Raw genomic sequence first — 22101 nt, 5'->3', positions numbered from 1 at the left:
GAGGCTGAGGCAGGAGGATCTCTCTGAGTTTGAGGCTAGCCTGGTCTACAGAGTTAATTCAGGATAGTCAGGACTACACAGAGAAACCCTGCCTTGAAAAACAAAAGCCAACCAACCAAACAGATAAACATAAAAGCAATAACAGAAAAGAATATAGTTTGGTCTTTCTTTCTCCTCTTGCTCTTCCTCCTTCTCTCCCTCCTCCTCTTCCTCCTCCTCCTGCTCTTCATCCACAGTTTTGAGAATCAACCCAGGGTCTCCTCCATGCTAGTCAAGTATTCTCCCTGAGCTATAACCCCCAACCCCAGAATAGCCTGGTTCTTTCTGTCTCTACAGGCAAGATCTTTACATTTAAATTCTTCATTAAAATGCCTGTATAAAAAAAATTAAAATTCAGTCAAAACCAAACAGCTGCTGACAAGGCCTGAGACCCTGAGGCATACAGCCTGTGTACAGCCTGTGGGGCCCTGGTGGGGAAGAATCCAAAAGGGCCCAGCCAGTCAAGAAGATGGAGAGGGTTCACTTGCAAAGCAAGACTCAGCCCATGTTTGTAGGGGCTGTGGAGGCCTTTCTGCTTCTTCCAAGGAGATAAACATGCACAAGTAGGCGGCCAGAATATTGTTCAGCGTGTGCAGGGAAAGCCGACTTCCCTGCCCTGGTGCACTGGGACCCGGGGCCTCCACTGCTCCCCTTCGAATGCTGCTTGGCATTTGACAGTGTTTAATGAGGAGGTTCCTGGGGTGGCCCTGGGAGGACTGTGGGAGGCGGGCACGCAGCCAAGAGAATCCTGGAGAATGCTGAGCACTGCAACTGTCAGGTTCCGGAGGCAGTGATGTAATGCATCTCTGGGGTCCCAGCAAAACAAGCCGCCAATGTTGCTACTGCCCTCCTGGCAACCAGGTGTTGCTCTCCCAACACAGGGCTCCTCTGAGCCATTATTAACTCCCGTCTGTCCTTGGCAGGAGGAGATGTAAAAACATTTATTGTCCCATAAAAGCCAACCCCAGATAGGAGAAATGACTTCTAAAACATATCTTGCTAAAGAGGATTTCCATAGCAACTTCAGAAGTGTGTGCATACAGCTAAAGATGAGTCCAGCTGAGGGAGGCCACCCGGGCCGTATGCAAACCCTGGTCAGGGCAACAGCTGACAGGACAGGTTCTAGAACCTGTCAGCTGCATAATGCCATTGACAAGCCACCTTCTCTAACACCAAAGGTGGCAGAGCCATCATCAGATCAAACTGAGAGAGCTCAAGGCCATCTTTTCCATATACTCCTCCCACCCTGGCCCAACCCTTCAGTCCCCTGGCAGTGTCTCAGTGTCGCAGCCAGTCACACTTAGGATTTGGCTTTGGAAAGTGCGGGGTCACCTACAGATCTAAAAGAAACTAGCTGGCCATTCCAAGAGAAGAGCTTAGCCTGACTGAGTTCTGTACCTGTTTCCCAGTTCTATAGGTCAGACTATGAGCAAGAGTCAAAGACTGTGAGATCTGAGGACAGAAACTTAGTGGGTGGGGATGCTGTCAGAATCAGCACAGGAAGTGGGACACAGGCTAGATGTGAGAATAGAAACCTCAGATGACTCCTTAGGGACCCCTAGAGTCTGATGACCCTAGACAGTTATCCTTTAGGACAGTGGTTTTCAGCCTTCCTAACCTTTTTAATAGAGTTCCTCATGTTGTGGTGACCCCAACCACAAAATTATTCCATTGCTGCTTCATAACTGTAATTTTACTACTGTTACAAATTATAATGTAAATATCTGATATGCAGACGGTCTTAGGCAAATCCCCGAAAGGGTCATTGAAACCCCACCCCATGAGGTGAGACCCACTGCTCTAGGAGGTAAAGGGGCCTTTAAACTCTTCTTTATACTCTATCAGTGGGTCCCTGCCACCCCTTGCGTGACCCCAAGTCAGGCAGCTCCCTTGAGAGTTGTAGTTTCACAGCCGGAGCAACACCAGGTGGAAGCGATTGGTGTTCAAATCAACACAGGGCAGAGCGGGTGCACTCTATTCACTGTGCATACACATGCACGCGCAAACGTGCATGAACACCCACACATGTACACAGGCGCATACACATGTGAACAAACAAAAACACGTGTATACACACATGTGTGCACACACACGAAGACTTCATTGAGCATAAAGTCAGCCCTGGAAACGGCATGACAAAGCGACTGAGGACACAGACATCACAGAAGACCAAAGGACAAGCCTGGCATTTTCCTGTCACCACAGTAGCCCTCAGACCTCAGACTGGGGACATGGATAGGGCAGTCTAGAACACAATTTCCTGTCCCTGCAGGATTCAGCCTGGGTTGACAAGGTAAATTTGAAGTTTGGAATTGAACTCATGCTTACACCCTGACTGTGCGCGTAAGAGCCCTGAGACCTCAAACCAGCCCTAGGGTGCAGACAGTCTGGCTTCCTTGAGTCTGCCGCTGGGTTAGGCTGAGATAGCATGAAGCATGAGATACAAAACCAGGACAGAGTGAGAAGCAGGAGCAGGACATGTTCCTGTGCTCAGCACTACATATGCCTAAGCCACATCTGAGCCTGTGATCACAAGGTTTGTTCCCTGAAGGGCAGACTATGGGAGGCTCTGGCTTGCTTGGTTTCCTGATGTTCAGCTGACGCTCATAAGCCATATTCGCAAAGAGAATAACTGTGGGGGCTTCTGTGGCAGCACAGGTAAACCTAGTTTAACAAGGGCGAATCTTGTCTAACCTGGGCTAGTGGAGACTAACACAGCCTACTGCAGCCTAATGCAAACTAACTTCATCTAACCAGACAAGTCCAGCCTGAACTTGGAAGCTTTGAAGGGTGTTCAATGTCAACTAAGAGCCAAAGACTTCTGAAAACAAGGCCCTTCAAAATGTGGCTATTCTTCAGAAATGAATAAATAAGTCACCACACTTGTGACAGTTTTAATAAACAGTAAAACTCACTTGTAGATACGTGGTTGTATGTTTAGCCAGCCTGTTCATCTGAAATACATGCCAGACAAGTATTCATGAAATACATGTATTTCAAAAGAAAAACCTCAAGTGTCCCAAAGGGCTATATAAATTGAATCACCACTGTTGGAAATCTTGGCTTCTGATGGTTAGAAAGGAAAACAGGATGAGTATCAGTGGGCATTTGGTAGAAGTCTGTCTATCCTGGTTATTTAAAAAAGGCAGCCACAAAGATCCTGAGTTATCTGGGGATTACACAATGTGTGTGTGGCAAGGTACAGTTTGCAAGGATTGCTTTGCTTGGCTCTAACAATGGATCCTATAAAGCAGGTATTATTATCCTTCATTCATCACTGAATCCCAAGAAGGCAGAGTGACTGGTATTCCTCAGCAGAGAGTCCCACGAGGCAGCCAGCATGGTAGTGCACACCTGCCATCCCAGCATGGTGAGGCAGGAACTAGGACCAAGGGATCACAAGTTCATGACCAGCCTGGACTACCCTGTCTCAAATAACCAGCAGGATGGTTCCGTGAGGAGTTGGGGGTAGGAAGCAGGGCACCATTTCTCTGTCACAGGAAAGGTTTGTGAAGAGCTGTTTGGTAAGGACCCCTGCTTGGAAAAGAAACTTAGCTGCTGAGCTATGGTGGGGTGGTGTCGCTTGGGTCTCTCTGTTCCCCAGTTCATCATTCACAGCTTGGCTTTCGAAGGCTGCTCCTCTCATATAAGGACCATGTTCTGGGCAGAACAATGCCTCTGTCTGAAATCAGAAAGCCATACCTCCTGGCTGAATATCCCAAAGCCAGTGGGAAATCTCATTCATGGCTCCCATGTGTTAACTATTCAGCCAACTCTCTGCTAGAATTCTCTGCCTTGTTTTATCTCAGCTCAGAGATGGGCATGTGGGAGATCTGAGAGTCAAATCGCAAGTGCTGATGCACTAAGGACAGCTACCAGGACCTGTGTATGCGGCATGGATTTTCCTCGGTGCCTTCCCACACCGAAGCGCCCTACCTCGGGACCATGGCTTTATTCTATTTCAGGTGACGCTCAGTTTGAAACCACAGCTTCTCAGGCAGATGCTACCCATGAAATCTGATTAGAACGAGACACAGTCAGCTTGAAAAGGACAGGTGTCACCAACAGGGCCTGAGGGGTACAGTGGAGTGGTGGTTATCACCCTAATGGGGAGCCACAAGGGTGGATGTTCTGACAGCCATCTGGTCATGGCCCAGCCCTGGGTCTCTGAGAGACCTCAGTCCCTCCATCCACCCCCATCTGCAGACCTCCAAATCACGGCCCAGCCCCCTAAAGCCTCAGTCTGTCTCACCAGCATAGTGATTCTCCAACTTTAAAGTGCACATGAATCATGGAGAGATTCTAAAATCTCTAAAAGTGGCTAAAAGGCCACTGCTGCTTCAGTAACACTGGGGTTAAGCCCTGTACTCTAACAAGTCTCCCGGTGATGCTGATGCTGTCAATCAGTGGACCAAACCTTGAGCAGAGGCATATCACTAGAGGTGTATGATTAAAAAAAAAAAAAAAAAAGATCTGTGGGCAAAAATAATTATATGAGGAAGTTTGAATTAAGCAAAAATAAATAGGCTTCATCAGTCAGGGCTTTTCAGAGACCTGTAAACTTTTGCAAGCATCATTAATCTCTAAGAGGAGAACATACAAAAGCTTGTACATCAATAAATACTGAGTTGGGGGGGGCTAAGGATGTAACCAGGGTGCTAGAGAGATGACCCAATGGTTAAGAGGGCTCTTCCAGAGGTCCAGAGTTCAATTCCCAGCAACCACATGGTGGCCCACAACCATCTGTAATGGGGTCTGATGTCCTCTTCTGGTGTGTCTGAAGAGAGCAATGGTGTATTCAATATACATTAAATAAATAAATAAATATTTAAAAGTGGGGAGGTGTGACACTTTGGTCTAAAAGAAGAAACAAAAGTTATATATATATATATATATATATATTTTTTTTTTTTTTCCCCCAGCTTACCTGAGCTCCAGTGTTCCAATATTCTACACCAGCTCTGCCCTCCTCTTCTTGCTCTCATTTTCTCCTTTGAGGAATCTGGGACCATTCCAGCCTCCTCCATCAGACCTCAGACCTGGACATCCCTGCTCCCCATCCCTCCCCCATCCCACGTTCAGGGTCTCCCTGAAATACCTTTCACAGACTCGCACAGTCCAGGCAGCGATGATCCACAGAGATATGCTGAACACCAGCAGCACCGTGCCGGGGCAGATGGTCATGAGAGTCTTCATGACGAATCGGGTGTTGAAGTTGATCTTGTTGAGGGCCCCGATGCTGCGGGAGGAGGCATCAGTGAAGAGTTTGCTATGGAGCAGCATGACTCGGGCGATCAGGTACAGGCGCAGGAACATGGGGATGGACAGAATAATGTCCACGTCGGCCTCTGCCCGAGATGGGGTATAGGAGAAGGCCAGGCGTGCAGTCCAGAAGAACTTGTACTCTCCAGGGATGGGGTGGATGGCGCACACCAGCATCTCCAGGCTGATGTAGAGGATACGCTCGTAGGTCATGGCTATCCGCCAGTCATCTGCACCATTGTCGATCACAAAGAGCTGGAGGAGCAAAGAGCACATTAGTGTGGCCAGGACAGGTGAGCAGAAGTGTCACATAAGAGGCAGGGTTGGGGGTGCTGGGGCTCCGTGAGCCTGACCACCTCAGGGGCAGGACTAGGAGTCTACCTGTGTGAGAGCCCCAGCGGAGTCAGAAGACCTGCTTGGATCCAGATGGAGGTCTTAGCTAAGACACCCACTCTCTGAATCTCACTTCCCTCCTCTGGAAGTTGCTTCCTAGGATATGTTTGTTTGTGACAAGGTCTCACTCTGTAACCAGCTAGCTGCAAACTCATGGAAATCCGCCTGCCTCAACCTTTCCAGTTCTCGGATTGCTAGAATAAGCCATCATGACAAATTGGATAACAATACATTCATAATAAGAAATAATACATTTGGTCCTCACCTTGGCTGAAGCATGCAACTACTAAAACCCAGGAGAGGGCTGGGGTATAGCAGAACATGCACAAGACACTGGGTTTAATCCCCAGCAATACACACACATGTGCACAGGCATACACACACACACCATACATACATACCCAGGCCCCATACACAAATACACATGCTTATGTACATACATACACACATATACATAACACACACATATCATGCATACATACATACATACCCAGACCCTATACACAAATACACATGCTTATGTACATACACACAACACACACACACACACACACACACACACACTGAGCTTCAAAAATGATGAGTCTTTGGGGCTTGTTTTGTTTTGAGACAAGGTTTCACTATGTAGTCCTGGCAGGCCTGTGTTTTGTAGACTAGACTCTCCTTGCACTCACAGAGGTCTACTTGCTTCTGCCTCCTAAGTGCTGGGGTTAAAGGTGTGCACACCTGCCTACTGTTATTTAGAGTTTAAGCCCAGGGTCTCCTAAATGCCAGGCTGGTGTTTTTGCCACTGAGCCACATCTCCAGCACTGTCAGAGTGGGAGTCTTCCAAACACCCATGATCTGACTGGCCAGCCTCAGGATGGGAGCAAGGAGGATAAAGATTACCAACCCCACCCTCCCTAGCAGCTGGCCATCAGTGGCGAATGCTTTCATCAAGTGTGCTACACAAAGAAGCCTCTGCCAAGGCCAAGGACCAGGTTCGGAGACTTCTACACAGCTGACCACATGGAGGCACCTGGGAGGTAACCCAGGCTCCCCGGGAGCTTCATGCCCTTCCCGAACCCCTGCCCTCGGAGTCCACTCTAACCTGCTGCTCATCAGGACTCTCCGAAACACCCTGAAGAATAACTGTGCAAATGTTTCCCTGAACTGTGAACCCCATTCCATCAGGTGACTCAAATCCAAGGCCCAGGTCATGGGAGCCCCGACTCACAGCTCAGTCAGCCCCATGTGGACTTTTGAAGGGGAACAGAGCAGAAGGACCAGGCCAGTAGCCAGTGGCATTTAATGTAGCTTCAAGTAGAATGTTAAAGCTGGATTAAACTGCACAATGCCCCTTTGTTGTTCTTGTTTGGTATGTGGACAAAACTCCCACAAATGGGAGCTGGAAAGGTGGCTCAGCAATTGAGGACACTGACTGTTCTTCCAGAAGACCCAGGGTCAAATCCCAGCACCCACATGCTGTCTCACGATCATCTACCATTCCAAGATCTGACCCCTCCACACAGACATGCATGCAGGCAAACCACCAGTGCACATAAAATGACAATAAATAAATTATTAGCACTCCCCCCAATCCAATGAGCAGAGGGAAGACAGCATGAGGGGGGTGCTGGCCAGTCTCTTTCTGCTATCCACTGCCAAATCCCTTCCGGCATGAAGGTTCCAGCCTCCGTGTGTTACTCTGTGCTAAGGAGGATTAAGAGTGCTTTTGTATTTAAAGGAGAAACAAAAGCAAGCAAACCCCACACCTCTGAGTCAGCAGGCGTGGCATTGGTGAAGAGGGATGTTTCCTGTAGTAGTGAGCGTACAGGGCAGCCAGGTTCATGACCCCAGCCCAGAAGGGGCAGCAAGTGTCTGCAGGCCACACTGCACTTTTGGGTAATGGGTGGAGCATTCATTGCATGGCTCCTGATCCTACTGTTAGCCAGCACTGGCTGGAACCCTGGGTGAGTGACTGAACCTCTCTGCCTAGGGACGAGCCGTCTGCTGCAGAGGTGCATTGCATCTATCATACAATAGTATATCTGATGTTCAACAAACCTGCCATTGCACTATTAGCAACCATGAGCAAAGCAGCAACTATTACTATTGTTAATATTAGCTATGCCTAAATATATATATATGTATATATTAGCTATGCCTTCTTTTTAGCCTTGGTCTTTCCATACAGTGAGAGCTGGGTTCAGCTATGTCTCCATTCCTTTCTAACCCCAGTCTTCCTCAGAGCCCCGAATCCTGGGGCCATGTCATGAGGACGCACTCCAGCAGATATTCCCTGGGTGTCTACTACTGCCTTGTACATACTCAGCTGAGATTCACATCTTGAGGAAGGCCCAGGCTTTGTCCCTGAGGAAGCCCTACTATGGGATCCCACTGTGTTCTGTTCAGGAGCTCCACTTTGGCCTTTCAGCAAGCTTGGTCTTCTCTGTTGATAGTAACTCTGTCCCAAGCAACTGGGGCCTGCATAAGGTTAGAGCTATAGCCAGGACAATGGCAGTGCCCACTATACCCTCTACAGAGGCTGCCTGTATCCCTGGCTGCCACCTGCTGCCACGCACCCCATGCATTCTGCCCAGATCCCCAAGGAACTGCTGCCCTCCAGCATGGCTTCTTCTAGCCTTTAGGGAAGACCTAGGAGGTCTCATAGCCCATCTTGGCTGGTGTTTGGGGGCAGTGAGCCTTGGAGGACAGGCATTCCAGTTCTGAAAGGCCAGTGAAAAGTCAGGATGGGAGAGAAAGAAGCTGATGTGTTGTAGAAGCTGGGGAAAGATGAGCTTAACCTCAAATCCAGCATTCACAGAGGAGAAAAGACAGCTATGTGGGGAGTTGAGGGCTGGTCACAGGTTACATGAACTAAGGCTCCTGCTCTGCCCACTTCTGCCTGCAGTGGACTGCCTCGGCATCCTCCAAGGTCTGGGCCCCACCCTTCTGCTTCGAAGGCAGCCACTAAGCATCCCTCCTCACTCCTTTCCGCTGCCTTCCCATGAGACCTTTCATCCAAGGAGAAGATTCATGCTGCCTGAGCCCGAGGCCTCCAAGAATAAAACCTGAGAATCAAAGAGTCCCTGGCACACCAGATACAAATAGAAGGCCAACAGGTGAGTCACGTGAGGTAGACAGCGCGCGTGTGCCGTGGAGGGCTGTGTGGAGATGGCCTTTCTTGCTTTTAGTGTCTGCCTGTAACATCTGTGTACTCTGGGATCAAGTTCCAGACATCCTAGCAGCTCACTGAGAGGCAAAAGGGGAGGCTGTGGGGTGGGCCAGACTCCAACCTCAATGAGCCTCAGCTTCCCCCTCTCCTGACCTGGGACCCTACAGGGCCATAACCAATGTGAAACTCAATGAAGTCATAAACAGGTGTTCAGCAAACATAGTAGAGGCCTGCTGCCTGTAGGGAGAGGGTAAAGCAGAAACATCTGAGCAAGGCCCCTGGGTGAAGCTCAGTAGGAAAAGCAGAGGCCACCATGGGAATGCCTGGCTCAGGGGCTTCTCATCAGGAACCATCTAAGTACCAGCACAGCTCCAGGGGAGACCTCTCTCTCAGAGCAGTGCAGCCTGGGTTTTCCCAGGCTCCGATCCATCAATTAGAAAGACAGATCTATGGCCATTTCCAAGGTGTCTGTCTGCTCCTAACTGCTATCCAACAGCCCGAGTCATGGCAACATGACTCTCTGGCCAAACTCTTTAAATACAAAATTAAAGCCTTCCATCCAGTAATAAAGAAGCACATTCAGTTGCTATAGTAACTGGGTTCATGCAGTAGGAACTGAAGCAATGAGTAACAACGGATTCCTTTGATTGCTTGGTGGAGGCTGAGCTGATACATCATCTAAACTGAAGGACGGGGTCTCCACTGAGCTACACAGCTCAACAGGAAAGAACTGGCCTGGGGTGCTGTCCCCACCAGCCTCTCAGTTTCTTGATGCAAGGAAGATGGGTGTAGTAAGTCAGAGCCGGTGAGCTGGCTGGAACCTCCCGCACCAGGTGTCAGACCTTGGCGTCTGCTCGACTGTCTCCGGGATGGGACACTGCTCCTGGGCACTCCACCGACTATTCTCTTGGTGGATCACGGAGATTGCTGCTGGGGCATTTACAAGCAGTGTGTACTTGCGGGAGGTTGTTTGGAGTAGAGGAACAAGGAGAACTATTTCAGGCTGCAGACTAAGAGTACCTGCTAGACAGGCATCATGACGGGGTTTGATGGCCCTGCAGAGCCGGGCAGCTCCCAGAACATTCACGGCTCTCCTACACAGGGCAGCCTTGGGCCTTCTACCCCTGGAATCACAGCTCTGCAGTGTGACCCCGCTTCCTGCAGATTACCCTGCAGCTCCTCAGCCTCCTGCTCATTCCTTGCCAATCACAAGTTTCAGTTATTTATTGGTCTTTTCTGCATTTCCGTCTGTCTTGTCACTTAGACCAGTGGCTGTCAAAGTGGCTGCACATCAGAGTCACTTTGGAGGCCTGTTAAAATCCCCTTTGCCTTGCACAACAGGAGCTTAGCAGAAGAAAGGTGGGGGCGGGGGAGAAGGAAGGGGGAAGGGAAAGAAAAGCATCTCTCTGTCAAGGTCCATCCATCTTCAGATCAAGACTGGATCGGTGGGAGGGGAGGGCTGATGTCTGAACCTGTGGGAGGTGGGGTGGGGAGGGGCGGACGTTGGGGTGTTCGTACTTATTTTCTGACATAGCATCTGCTATCTAGCCCAGGCTGCCCCTGAACTTACAATCTCCCTGCCTCAGCCTCCTGGGTCCTGGGGTTGTTCTTAAAGCTCCTGGATACCAAAAGGTAACCAGGGCGGGGACCCAGTGATTTCAGTGGGAGCTTCTTTGATCCCTACTATTGCCAATGCCTAAGCTCAATCTTAGCATGCAGTAGACGTTTATTAAATGCTATCACTTATGTGATTTTGGGCAGCTAATCTTCCCTCTCTTGGGCAGTTTCCTCCTCTGAAGATAAAGATTTCATGATGGTCCCCAGTGTGCATTGTCTTAGGTTTTGGTCTCTGTGATAAAGCACCAGGGCCAGGAGCAATCTGGAGAGAAAAGGGCTCGTTTGGCTCGTTTCGTCTATCACTACATTAGGAGGAGCCAAAGCAGGAACTGACGCAGATACCATGGAGGAATGAATGCTGCTTACTGGCTTGCTCCCAGGCTCACTCAGCCTGGACCACTGGCCCACTCTGTCATGTCAGTCATTAATCGAGGAATGGAGGCATTTCTACAACTGAGGCTCCCTTTTCCCAGATGACTCTAGCTTATGTCAAGTTAGGGATGGGGAACCTAACCGGCACATGCATCCTGCTCTAAGGAGCCAGAATTCGGTGGCACTTTCCTGCCGGAGCCTCCTACCTAACATGTGTTCTGTGAGCTCCTTAGAACAGAACCCATGCTGGCTTGCTTGGCTTACAGCGCGTTGCTGGCACGCTGTGGCATTAAGTCAACTTCTGGTGAATGAGTGAGAACCCCTGCAGGGAATTCATCCCTAAGCCTATGACTACCAAAGGGCCTGGCAATGCATCCTGCCCCATGGAGGAGGCTGCCCCCTTCCCAGAGGACGGCCCACTCTGCAACAAACTGCCCCAGGTGATCTCTGATGTCGGAGAGAGCTAACCTGGGACAGTCAGAAAGAGCTAACCTGGGACAGTCAGAGAGAGTTAACCTGGGACAGTCAGAGAGAGTTAACCTGGGACAGTCAGAGAGAGCTGACCTGGGACAGTCAGAGAGAGCTGACCTGGGACAGGCATCTAGTATTATTCTTCAAAGTGACATCTATTATTATATTTATCATGTTTGTTTGTTCATTTGTGGAGATACTGACGTGCATGTGTGGAGATCCAGAGGACAATTTGCTAGACCTGGTTCTTCCATCCCACCATGGGTTCTGGGGATTGGATGCAGGTCATCAGGCCTGAGGCTGAGCACCTTTACCTGTTGAACATCTTGCTGGTTCTGGAATCAGGATCTCAAGTGGTTCTGGACCAGAGTGATCTGGGGGTGGGGAGAATGGGCAAGGAAGCAATCCCCTTTTCTCCACAAGGAACCAGTCACCCCAGGGCTTGATCTCAATGGCTCAGCCTGACTGCCTCCGGTGGCTTTGGGGAAGGCCCTGGGTGATGTTGACAGGTGGCAAGAGCAGAATCACAGACAGTCCTGGAAGGGAGAGGTGTCAAAGACCCTGGGCAGACAAGGACATCCTCTCCTGCTACTGCCTGGGTTCGCACCCCCCCCCCGCTCCGCCCTGTTCTCTGACTCCTTGGATAGAAAAAGAAACTCTATCTCTAAATTGCTGAATCGTGGACTTCCCAAAATTCTACTCCTTCCTCAGATGGTGAGAGGCTGCTCAGGGCTGGCGCCTTCTCCTACCTCTCTTACGCCTGTGAGCGGGAGTTACTGCAATCCCAGGAGCTTCTAGAGGCTGGCTGACACAACAGAGTGATTCCTAATGTGCAGTAATTAGAGTAAAGCCAGAAGTAATTCAGTTCAACTCAGCTCAGTTCAGTGAGACAACCGGCGAGAACCAACCAGTTTAGGCCATTGTAGGGACATAAACACACGCCAAACACATGTCCCGAGAGCCAGTTTGCAGTCTCAAGTGGCTCTGGCATCAGAGAGGCTCATGAGGACCCTCAAAGGAGAACTTGGGTAAGATGGGACTTCAGTACTGCTTGGAGACAAGTACCAGATGTCGATTACAGAAAATGTCCACAGAGCCACTTGCTTCTGTGAGTTTGACATTCCTCTCTGTCCTGCAGGAGGCATAGCCTACAGTTCAACATCTTGAGTTTAAACTGACCGAGTGCCTTCCTTTGGGAAATGGGATGTTATAAAATTCGATGCATCTGACGTTTAGAAGATCAGTTCTATGGGGCTTGCTGCAGATATATGGCCTCGTTTTCTCTGTCACTCAACTTTGTCGGGGGTACAGCAAGGCCTTCCTAGACCAGCACATGACCAAGCTCTGCAGAGGACCACCACACTGAGCCCAGTTACACAGATGTACTCTTAAGCTACTGTCTTTCAGGGGCATTGCTATACAATACCATCATCAACATACACTTAGACATGTGCCTATAGATATTAGGGCAGCTAGGTGATTATCCTTCCACACCCGACACTTCCCTTTTCAGTACTCCTGCAACAAGATCTAGAAAGAGCCCACAATACCTATTGGCACTCTCTAACCCGTATAGTTCTAGTTAGGGCTGGCTGGTCCAGGGGAGTGCAGGTCAAGGTCATAGCCGTCCCTCCTTCTGCCACTCTATGGAAACTTCATTTCAGACACCAAGAAATAAAGCATTAAAGAGTTATTTTTCTGAACTTTTTCGTTATTTTAAAGTGTTTTCTGGAAGTGTTTAAGGAAGTTTACTGTTGAGCAGAATTTATGGAGTGCCGGCACAGCTAGTCCCCTTAGCAGATCTAGGGAGTTATGTGACTAGCTGGCAGGGGCGAAGGGATCATTGTATCCTAACTCTGAGTAGCCACTGATGGCACCAAAGAAAACAATCTCAGAAAGCACAGGAAGTGCCAGCGAGCATTGTGCTTGCCCCTGATGCCTGGTCTCCACAGGCTAAGCTCAGAGGAGCCCTCTGGCCCCTCCAGCTCACTGGGGTGGGGCTTACTTCCTCCGCATGGAGTCTCTCAGAGAAGCTCTAACATCACTAGCTCGTGACAGCCAGCTCTGAAGGGCCATCTGGTCACCTCAGAACAGGTCAGTTCACCCAGACACCCTGGAGCCTCCTGTGGGACAGCTGCAGGCTGGGGAGTGGCTGTCCTGGCAAGGAAGCAGGCAAGGCCTTAACTGTCCTGTCTGTCACAGTGAGTCTGAACTGCCTCATTAGATCAGTAGTTCCCTTCCATTTGAAAGACTTGGGCCTTTCTGCTCTTTATCTGAGCAAAATTGTCTCATAAAACGTTCTCAGCCATCAAGGGAGACAATGTGTAGACAGATTCCAGCCAAATGAAAAGCGTTCATTCTTACTCAACTATAAAGTTTTCTAAATTAAAGAGAGAAAAATGAAGAGACGGGGGAGGGGAACTTTTATGTTCCCTCTGTAGGAGAAAAACCCTCAGGGGATTTTTCCATCATTAAAAAAAATGCAGAAGGGGCTGTAGATATGGCTCAGCAGTAAAAAAAAAAGTATTGACTGCTCTTCCAAAGGACCTGGGTTCAATTCCCAGCACCCACCTGACAGTTCACAACTGTCTGTAACTCCAGTTGCAGGGAATCCAAAATCCTCACATTGACATACATTCAGGCAAAACCCCAATGCACACAAAGTTAAAAATAAATGAATGATTTTTTAATGCAGAAGATAACATTTCAGATTTTTAAAATCCAAATTTTCTTAAAATGTGTTATTAATATATAGCTTTTAGATAAATAAACATAAACTCCTTAGACTATATATTATGTATGTGCAACATTACTATGGGGTTACCATGGAAACAACATCAAAAAGTCCTGTGGTCCCTAATTGGGTTTCCCTGAGGACAAGAGCTGATTGTCAGTGATGAGATGAACTTCAGGTCTACAGCAGCAATGAACATAAAATTTCCAGTAAGCAGAAGCTGCATAGAGCTAGATGAGGAAAAGGACAAAGAAAAATTGAACTTTAAAAGCAAAAGCTGGGCTAGGGAAATGGCTCAGAGACTAAGAGTGCTGGCTGCTCTTCCAGAGGCCCAGGTCCAATTACCAGCACTCAGATAGCAAAGTTCCAAGGGATCCAACATCCTCACACAGAAAAGCATGCAGACAAAACACCAAAGCACATGAAATTAAAATAACTAACTAAATAAATAAATAAAAGCAAAAAAAAAATCAAAACACAAAGCAAAACAAAACCAAAACCCCACGTTGTTGGGCCTTGTCAGAAAAGCCATCGTGCGGCACCAGTAAGGCTGAAGCGCGGTGAGCGGTGCCCTCCTGCCCTGCATCTTTCTAAGAAGAAATCCTCCCCACCCGAGACTAACTTCCTGTGGCTGGTGGCACTGGGCCATGTGTGATGTCCCCTGGTGGCTTTGGGCCCAGGCAGACCAAGGTTCTCCTAAGTGCCCCTGACAGACTCTCTAGTCTATTGCCATAGACATGAGAAGCCTCTGGGACTTTAGCGTCTGAAGTTCACATGGGGCTAATGGAGGCCAGCGATGACCATAAATCATTGTGCCCATCCCCAGTTCTTGGAGCATGAAAGTCAAGCTACAGCATGTGAGAAGGTTTTAGTCACACAGCAAGAGTCTACCCCTGAGCAGGGCCGATGGGGACAGAGCGCTCTGTCGCTGGCAAATGTTTCTCAGTTCCCTGGCCCTCAGACTCCTCATCTGGAACACAAGGGTTGGATCCAGTTTGCAGCATTCGATTTCCTACTAATGAATTGTTTTTTGTTTTTTTTTTTTTTTTAATGTGAGGTCAATATGAGAAAGAAACTCAGCTTTCTAGGCTAAAGGGTAGAGAGCATTGTTCAGTGCCAACACACTCCCCTCCACCTACACAGACCTCTGTGCCCCAACGGCTTAGCAGGGAAACCATTGATTTCCCCTGGCTGTGGTGAAAGACAAGGTTTGATGCTAGGCTGAGAGGCCACGTTCAAACTCTCCTGGATGCACGGCCGGAGAGATGCTCAGATATGCTGTGCTTACAGAGTACTCAGACATGATTCCCAGCATCCCTATGGTGGCCCACAACCTTCTGAAGCTTCAGTTCCAAGTGATTTAGTGCTCTCTTCTGGCTTTCATGGGTATTACACCCACTTCCAGCACGGATGTACATGCTGGCAAAACAGCCAAATCCATTAAAAATTTAAAAAGTAAAATGTTATGTTGCTGGATGCACAGGCATGAAGCTTTACTCTGGGGGCTCATGGGTCCACCCATCTATCCACTGTGTTGGGTTCTGACTGTGAGCTAAATTCCAAGAACCCAGAAAACAAGTGAATAGGGAGCCTGGGCCACAGAGCTTGCGCTGTGGGGAAACAAGCAAACAGATGAACCTCGAGATTCCCTACGTGATGCCTGCTGCAGTGAAAATAGACCAGGGAAGGAATTTAGAGAAGTGTAGGAACGGACAATGGGATCCTACCGGGCATCCAGGACAGCTCAGCCTATGGAGAGGGGGGGGGGAAATGGAGATGACCTGGTGCCTGATAGGCGTGAACTCCGCAGAAACAGGAGACTGGCTCTGGAAGTTTCCAAGAAGCCTCCCTCCCCGAGACTTCTGGAGTCACTGGGACTTCTTCCTCATGTAGGTTTGGAGTTTGTCCAGTTCTGTTCAATGCAGTAAGGCCACAGTGACCCAGCCAGCCTCGGTTACAGTGGCCACGCCCTAGATTTAGCAAGTGCCCCATTCCATCCACCTTCCAGTGCCAAGTGTTCCCAAACAGAACCAAGCCACATAACTTCCCTCATTGGACCCTGCCAGTTGTCCGCCAGGGGGTTCTGGGTCAAGTTCAACCGCTTAGCTCACTTGGTAAAAAGAGCTCTTCCCACCTGCTCTCAGCTGAACCTCCCTCCTCATCATCAGCCACAGCGCACCCAGCACCTCAGTCAGATGGCAAGCTGGGTCCTGTCGGGTGTTAGCAACTACTGTGCCACTCCCATGCTTCTCCCAGGAGAGCACCTTGATGGGCTGATCCATCTTTCCAGTTCCACTCATCTTCACTCCTTTCTCAGGGTCTTCCCAGTACTGGTCCCCAGCTCACAGAAGCTGGGGAAGAATGGCCAGAAGTTAGCAGTGCTGGCCCCAATTCCAGGATACCCCCCTTCAATAGCAACAGTGCTCTCTCAGTGCCACGCCCTATAAACTGTGTGCATTACAGCACCATCTCATTCAGTCCTGAACAGGGTTCCAAAAGTATGGTTAGTCCCAGTGTACAGATGGAAAATTGAGACTCAGAAAAATGTGGGAATTTAATAATGGTCATATAGTTAAGGAAGGGCAGGTTTAGACTCTTTTAAAATCTACTCTGTCGTGTGTCTATATTCTTGACCACTGCAGCCCAGTCCAGGCTATGCTGGGGGTTTGGTGATCTGGTGTTTGCCTATCATGGACCAAGCTGGTGTGTGTTTCCAGTTCTTTGTACCTTGATAGTGGCAGCTTCTGGCACCTGTGACGTCTGGGGTAAGCAGGATGGTTTTCCAAACAGGAAGTTTCTTAAGTTTTCATTTTAGCTTGACACAGGAAAGTATCTTTGGGAAGCTTGGGATGGGGCATGGGTTAACCATTTGAGCAGCAGCTGCCAGGCCAGTAACCCCACCTATTTACTGTTTGGATATTCTTCAGCCATGGCTTAAAGGGTGTTTTCAACAACACAGGTCAAAAGGTTTGGAATTGTTGAGCACCCTTGGGATCTGAAAGCTGGTGTGTCATGGCCGACTAAAGAGCTCTTCAGCTCACTGTCCAGGACCAGCTGCGGAGGCCTTGGCTAGCAATGCCAGCACTGGGCAGCTACTTCAAGGCCATCCTGAATGACAGAGAGGATCCTGTCTCAGAAAAAAAGAAAGAAAGAAAGAAAGAAAGAAAGAAAGAAAGAAAGAAAGAAAGAAAGAAAGAAACCAACCAGATGTGGGAGCACCACCTATGATTTCAGCCCTTGGGAGGTGGACACAAGAAGATCGAGAGTTCAAGGTCATCCTCAGCTATATTGGGAGTCCAAGGCTAGCTTGAACTACACGAGAGTCTGCCAAAATTAAATAAAGGCACGAGGCAGTACAGGGTCAGCATAGGCCACATGAGACCCTGCGATAGATAGATAGATAGATAGATAGATAGATAGATAGATAGATAGATAGATAGCCAGCCAGTCAGCCAGCAAGAGGCAGTGAGACAGCTCGGTGGGTGAAGATGCCTGTCTGATGGATGACCTAAATGCAATCCCCAGAACACACAGGGGTGGAAGGGGAGAGCCAGCTCCTGGAAGTTGCTCTATGATTTCCATACATTCGCTGTGGTATATACATTACCCATATGTACACACACATGAGTAGCTAAACAAATTTATATGTAATTCTTAAAAATTAAAAGTAAACAAATGAGAACGGACTCTCTGAAGCACTTACTGTCAGGGAGCACTCACTCCTCTCCCAGGGAGCACCTGGCCACTTGTTTACTCCATTCACACAGTTCTAATGGAGTAATGGTTCTTTGTCCCTTTCTAGTTAGCGTGTAGTAACTGTACGTTTATGGGGCACAGTACGTGATACTTTAATACATGTGTGTTGAGCCAATAGAGTAATTTAGCTTTTTATCTCTACCAATTCTTTAAGATTTATTTATTTATTTGTATATGGGTGTTTTGACTGCATGCATGCAGTCTAGAAGAGAGCATTGGATTCCATGGGACTGCAGTCATAAACAGTTGTGAGCTGCTACATGGATGCTGGGATTCAAACTCAGGACTCCTGGAAGAGTAACCAGTACTCTTCCTGCTGAGCCATCTCCCCTGTCCCTCTGCCATGTCTTTATGCACCCCTATGTCTAGAGCTTCATAGGATACACAACAGGTTATTGTGAACTCTGGTCACTCTGCACTCTGCTTGAGTCCACTCTTGTCCTACAGAGTTTGGGGTGCAGCCGCACATTCTTTCCTCGCAATGGCCCCACAAGAAGAGCATTGTTGGGTCTCTAGCCCACAGCTGAGCTGGGTCTCCCAAGACCTCGGGTTAGAGAGCTGGAGTTCACACCCTCATTAATAAACCCCTGTTTTCAGCCACAGCCCCGCTTTCCAGCTTGCTCCTGAGTGGCTCCTGCTTGGACCAAGGATACCTGACCTGCTGCTGCCTGTCAATCCCCTGGCTGACACCGGTCTCTTGAGGACTGGCTTCCACATGGCCAGGGCACCAAGCACAAGCTCAGAAGAGCATGGGCTTCCCAGATGGATCTAGATGCAGTAAGTTCTAACTTACGTCAATGTGACTGAAAAGAAAAGAACATAACTCCCCAGCCCACCAGCTCTCTAACTCTCGCAAGGCAAGAGAATAAAGAAATGCACAAAATAAAGAAATCAAATAACATTCACTAAAGAGCTGCTTGTTTAACATTTGTTTTTTTAAAACCTGGGAAATGACCCGAATACACATCCTTAGGGAGCCAGTTAAACCATGGTGTTCACACTATGGAACATTATGCAACTGGTTAAAATGAAGCCAGTTTACATGTATTGACTTAGCAAAGGTTCACAATGTATTGTTAAGCAAACAGAGAAAATGACTGTGCAGTGAGGCATAGTGTGAGTCCCCCTTTTAATATCGGCAGCACGCCAACAAGCAGCATCTCTCCATATGTATACACGGTGACCTGGTTTTCTGGTAAGTGTGAACAGATATGCACACAGGTGAACAGACCACCTCTGGTTAATATCACACAGTTGACATCTTACATCTCTGGGGAGGTAAGAATGGGAACTGAGGGAAATATTGATTTTTTTTTTAAACCTTTAATAGTTAGAACACACCTCTGCGCTAAAACAAGCCAATATTGTTTCTGTAATTTTAAAAAGTTAATAAAATGGGGTGTTTTTTTTTGTTTTGTTTTTTTTTTTTAGTAGAAATCTCCTGGGGAAAGCCACTCCTGGAGCCTACTGGAGATATTTTAAGCTTGGCCATTCTTGCAGGGAAATTGATCCTCCGAGTGCACCCCTGCCCTGCTATTTTCTCTGCAGAGCTTCCAGCCTCCCCGCCACACACACACACATACTGCTGGACAATGCCTCTCGTGGGGGTCCCCAAAGTGTTCTGCTCCCAGGAAAGCTCCACGACTTCCTCCGGACTAAGCCACCCTGTGAAAAAGATTTCTTATGCATAAGAATTAAGCAACGGCCCTTGTTCTCAGTCCGACCCCATTACAGGTCCTGAAAGCTACCACAGTGTGCGTGCGCAGCCTGCCCAGTACCATGGAAGCTGGCTGTTGGGCTCATCAGCCACCTACCACTGCCCTTTCCCTCCTGGGGAGGGTCTGAAGAAAGCCACAGAGGCAAAACCACCAAGGAGACAGTGTCCCTGGGCCCCTCTGGGCCAACTCCAAAGGCAGACTCTACAGAGTATTGCAGGGTTCAAGTGAACCCCCTGCTGAGACAGGTTTAGAGCTGTCTCACAGAAGCCTGTGCTGGAAGTGAGGCTCAGGCTGGGTGGCTGGGATGGTGACAGGGCAGAGGAGAGAGTGCTGCTAGTTACCATCCTACGCCTGACCTGACCACTGCACCTAACCACCACTGCCCTGGACCCACACACCAGGACTCCTGCTCTACAACCTACATGAGGATTCTGCCCTACCCCATCTCACAGAGCTGAAAACCCATGGGCCACACCGCCTCATAAGCTCATGTCCAGATATCCAGTTACCCCAGAATTTCCTATCCAAAGAGCCAAGACTGCCCCTGGGGCCACATGGTACCTTCCCCTTGTTTGCCCTCCTCAGAGAGAAGTTCCCCATACCTGGGGATGGGGAGCCTGACGGAGCTTGGGCGTGATGACTGAAGCGTTGTCCCACAGACATGTTAGGTGCTGCCATGTGAGGCTGACCTATAAACCCTGAAAATGTCAGGAATGGATCTGTCACAACTGCCTCTGACCACCTAAGAGGTGGATTACAGCAGCAGTAGAAGCCACAACCACATCTTCTAGATCCTTTCAAGGTCAGGCACATGGGGTGATGCCTCCTCTTGGCCTGTCCTGCCTTCTTTTGCCCTCTGCACCAGCCCCGGACTTGCAGACCTGCTCTGAGATCCCTGGTCTTTGGAGAAGCACAGGAACCAGGGGCCAGTGCCCTTTCCCAGAATCCACTGGTCTCATTTGTGTATTACGGTTCTGTGGTTTCCAAACGGAAGCAGACTGGTCAGCACTGAGATGCAGCTTCACAAATGTACTTGGCCCTGATGTGGTGTGACGGGGAATAGAGGGGCCATCCCTTCAAGCATCTGTGCTCCGATTTAATGATGCAGCAGCAGGCTCCAAAAGCTGCCATCCTCCCCGGCCGGCTCCAGTTCCCAGTTGACCAGACTCAAGTCATTGACTCAGCCATGAGATCATCCCACTGAGACCTACGAGGCGGACCTGGCTGGGCGCTCTGGGCTTTATTTATCTGACAAATGTACACTTGTTGGTTCTAGGCATTCGGTGACTTACAGATATTAACTCCATACCCTTAACAAACCTCTGTGGGAGCCCAGTTATTTAAAGAGGAGGAAGCTGGGGCATGAGGAGTCTAAATCACACAGCTGCTCAGCGGCTTAGCCTGGATCGACCCCTCTCCGGCCTCTCCAGCATGTCCGTGTGTCTGATTCCTATCTCGGCCTCCACACACCACAGCATCACAGATGTGTGGTCTCACAGTTCGGGAGATCAGATGATGACACCATCCCTCTGGACTAAGTCAAGGTTTCGTGTAGGGTGGCTGAGGAGTTGTACTTCCTGGCCCTCTCCAGCCCCCTCTCCTTCCCTCCCAGTCTCTTGGACCTCTTGTGACCCTGGCTTCACATCTTCCTCTGGGGTCAGGCCTCTCTGCTTCCCTGTTTACAAGAAACTCTGTGGTCAGCAGAGCCCTCAGATAACTCAGGACTGGCTCCCATCTCTGGGTCCTTGATTTAACTACACTTAATCTAGAGATTAAGGGTTGTAGGGGGAAGGGATTGGCCAAACCCACCAAGAGGACTCTTTTATAATTACATCACTTCCCTCTCTCCCTTCCTCCCACCAATCCCTCCAATGTTCCGCCTCCCCCACCCCACCCCACCCACAAATTGATGGCACTTCAAAATGGTGACGTGCAGTGTGTGGGGCACAGTTGGTAGAATGCTTGTCTAGCACGCAGAAGTCCTGGCTTTACAGAGCCTGGTGTAAACCTGGCACGGAGGTGTATGCCTGTAATCCTAGCACTCAGAAGGGGGAGGCAGGAAGACCAGGAGTTCACGTTCATCCCAGGCAACATACAGAGTTTGATACCAGCCTGGGATACAAGAGACCTTGTCTCAAGAAATAAACAAAATGGAAAACATGGTAAATTTTATATTATGTGAATTTTTCCATAATTTGAAAAAAGAAAGACTTCCTGCTCTGTGCTGACAGGTTTTGCAGGGCAGGAGCCACAGTCAGTCGTTCTGTCTGTTCTACAGCTGGTACATAGTAGGGCTCAACAAGGGTCTGCCCTTGACAACTGAATGGATCAAGAGCATATCTGTGAGCATGCAAGTTTTAAAAGCCCTTCAGACTGGCGGTTAAGTAACTGTGCCAAGTTTGGTTGCAGCAATATAATAACGTTGAGCAGAGAAAGCGGGGAGGAGAGCCGGGCGTGGTGGCACCCACCTTTAATCCCAGCACTCGGAAGGCAGAGGCAGGCAGATTTCTGAGTTCGAGGCCAGCCTGGTCTACAGAGTGAGTTCCAGGACAGCCAGGGCTACACAGAGAAACCCTGTCTCA

At 49.0% G+C, this 22101-nt stretch overlaps 1 protein-coding gene across 2 annotated transcripts in view; it reads right to left on the bottom strand.

Annotated features, from left to right (window-relative positions):
- Window positions 1–22101, bottom strand: part of Kcnn3 (potassium calcium-activated channel subfamily N member 3) — a 157272-nt gene that overhangs the window by 61299 nt on the left and 73872 nt on the right. For both annotated transcript variants that reach the window (XM_021196016.1, XM_029537777.1), the window contains exon 3: window positions 5138–5556. In XM_021196016.1, the coding sequence (XP_021051675.1) occupies window positions 5138–5556 (419 nt within the window). The remainder of the gene's footprint in view (window positions 1–5137; window positions 5557–22101) is intronic.

Source organism: Mus pahari, chromosome 4, assembly GCF_900095145.1.
Source record: "Mus pahari chromosome 4, PAHARI_EIJ_v1.1, whole genome shotgun sequence".
Classification (NCBI taxonomy): domain Eukaryota; kingdom Metazoa; phylum Chordata; class Mammalia; order Rodentia; family Muridae; genus Mus; species Mus pahari.
The sequence above is the reverse complement of the archived record's forward strand: the minus strand, read 5'-3'. Positions and strand labels throughout refer to the sequence as shown.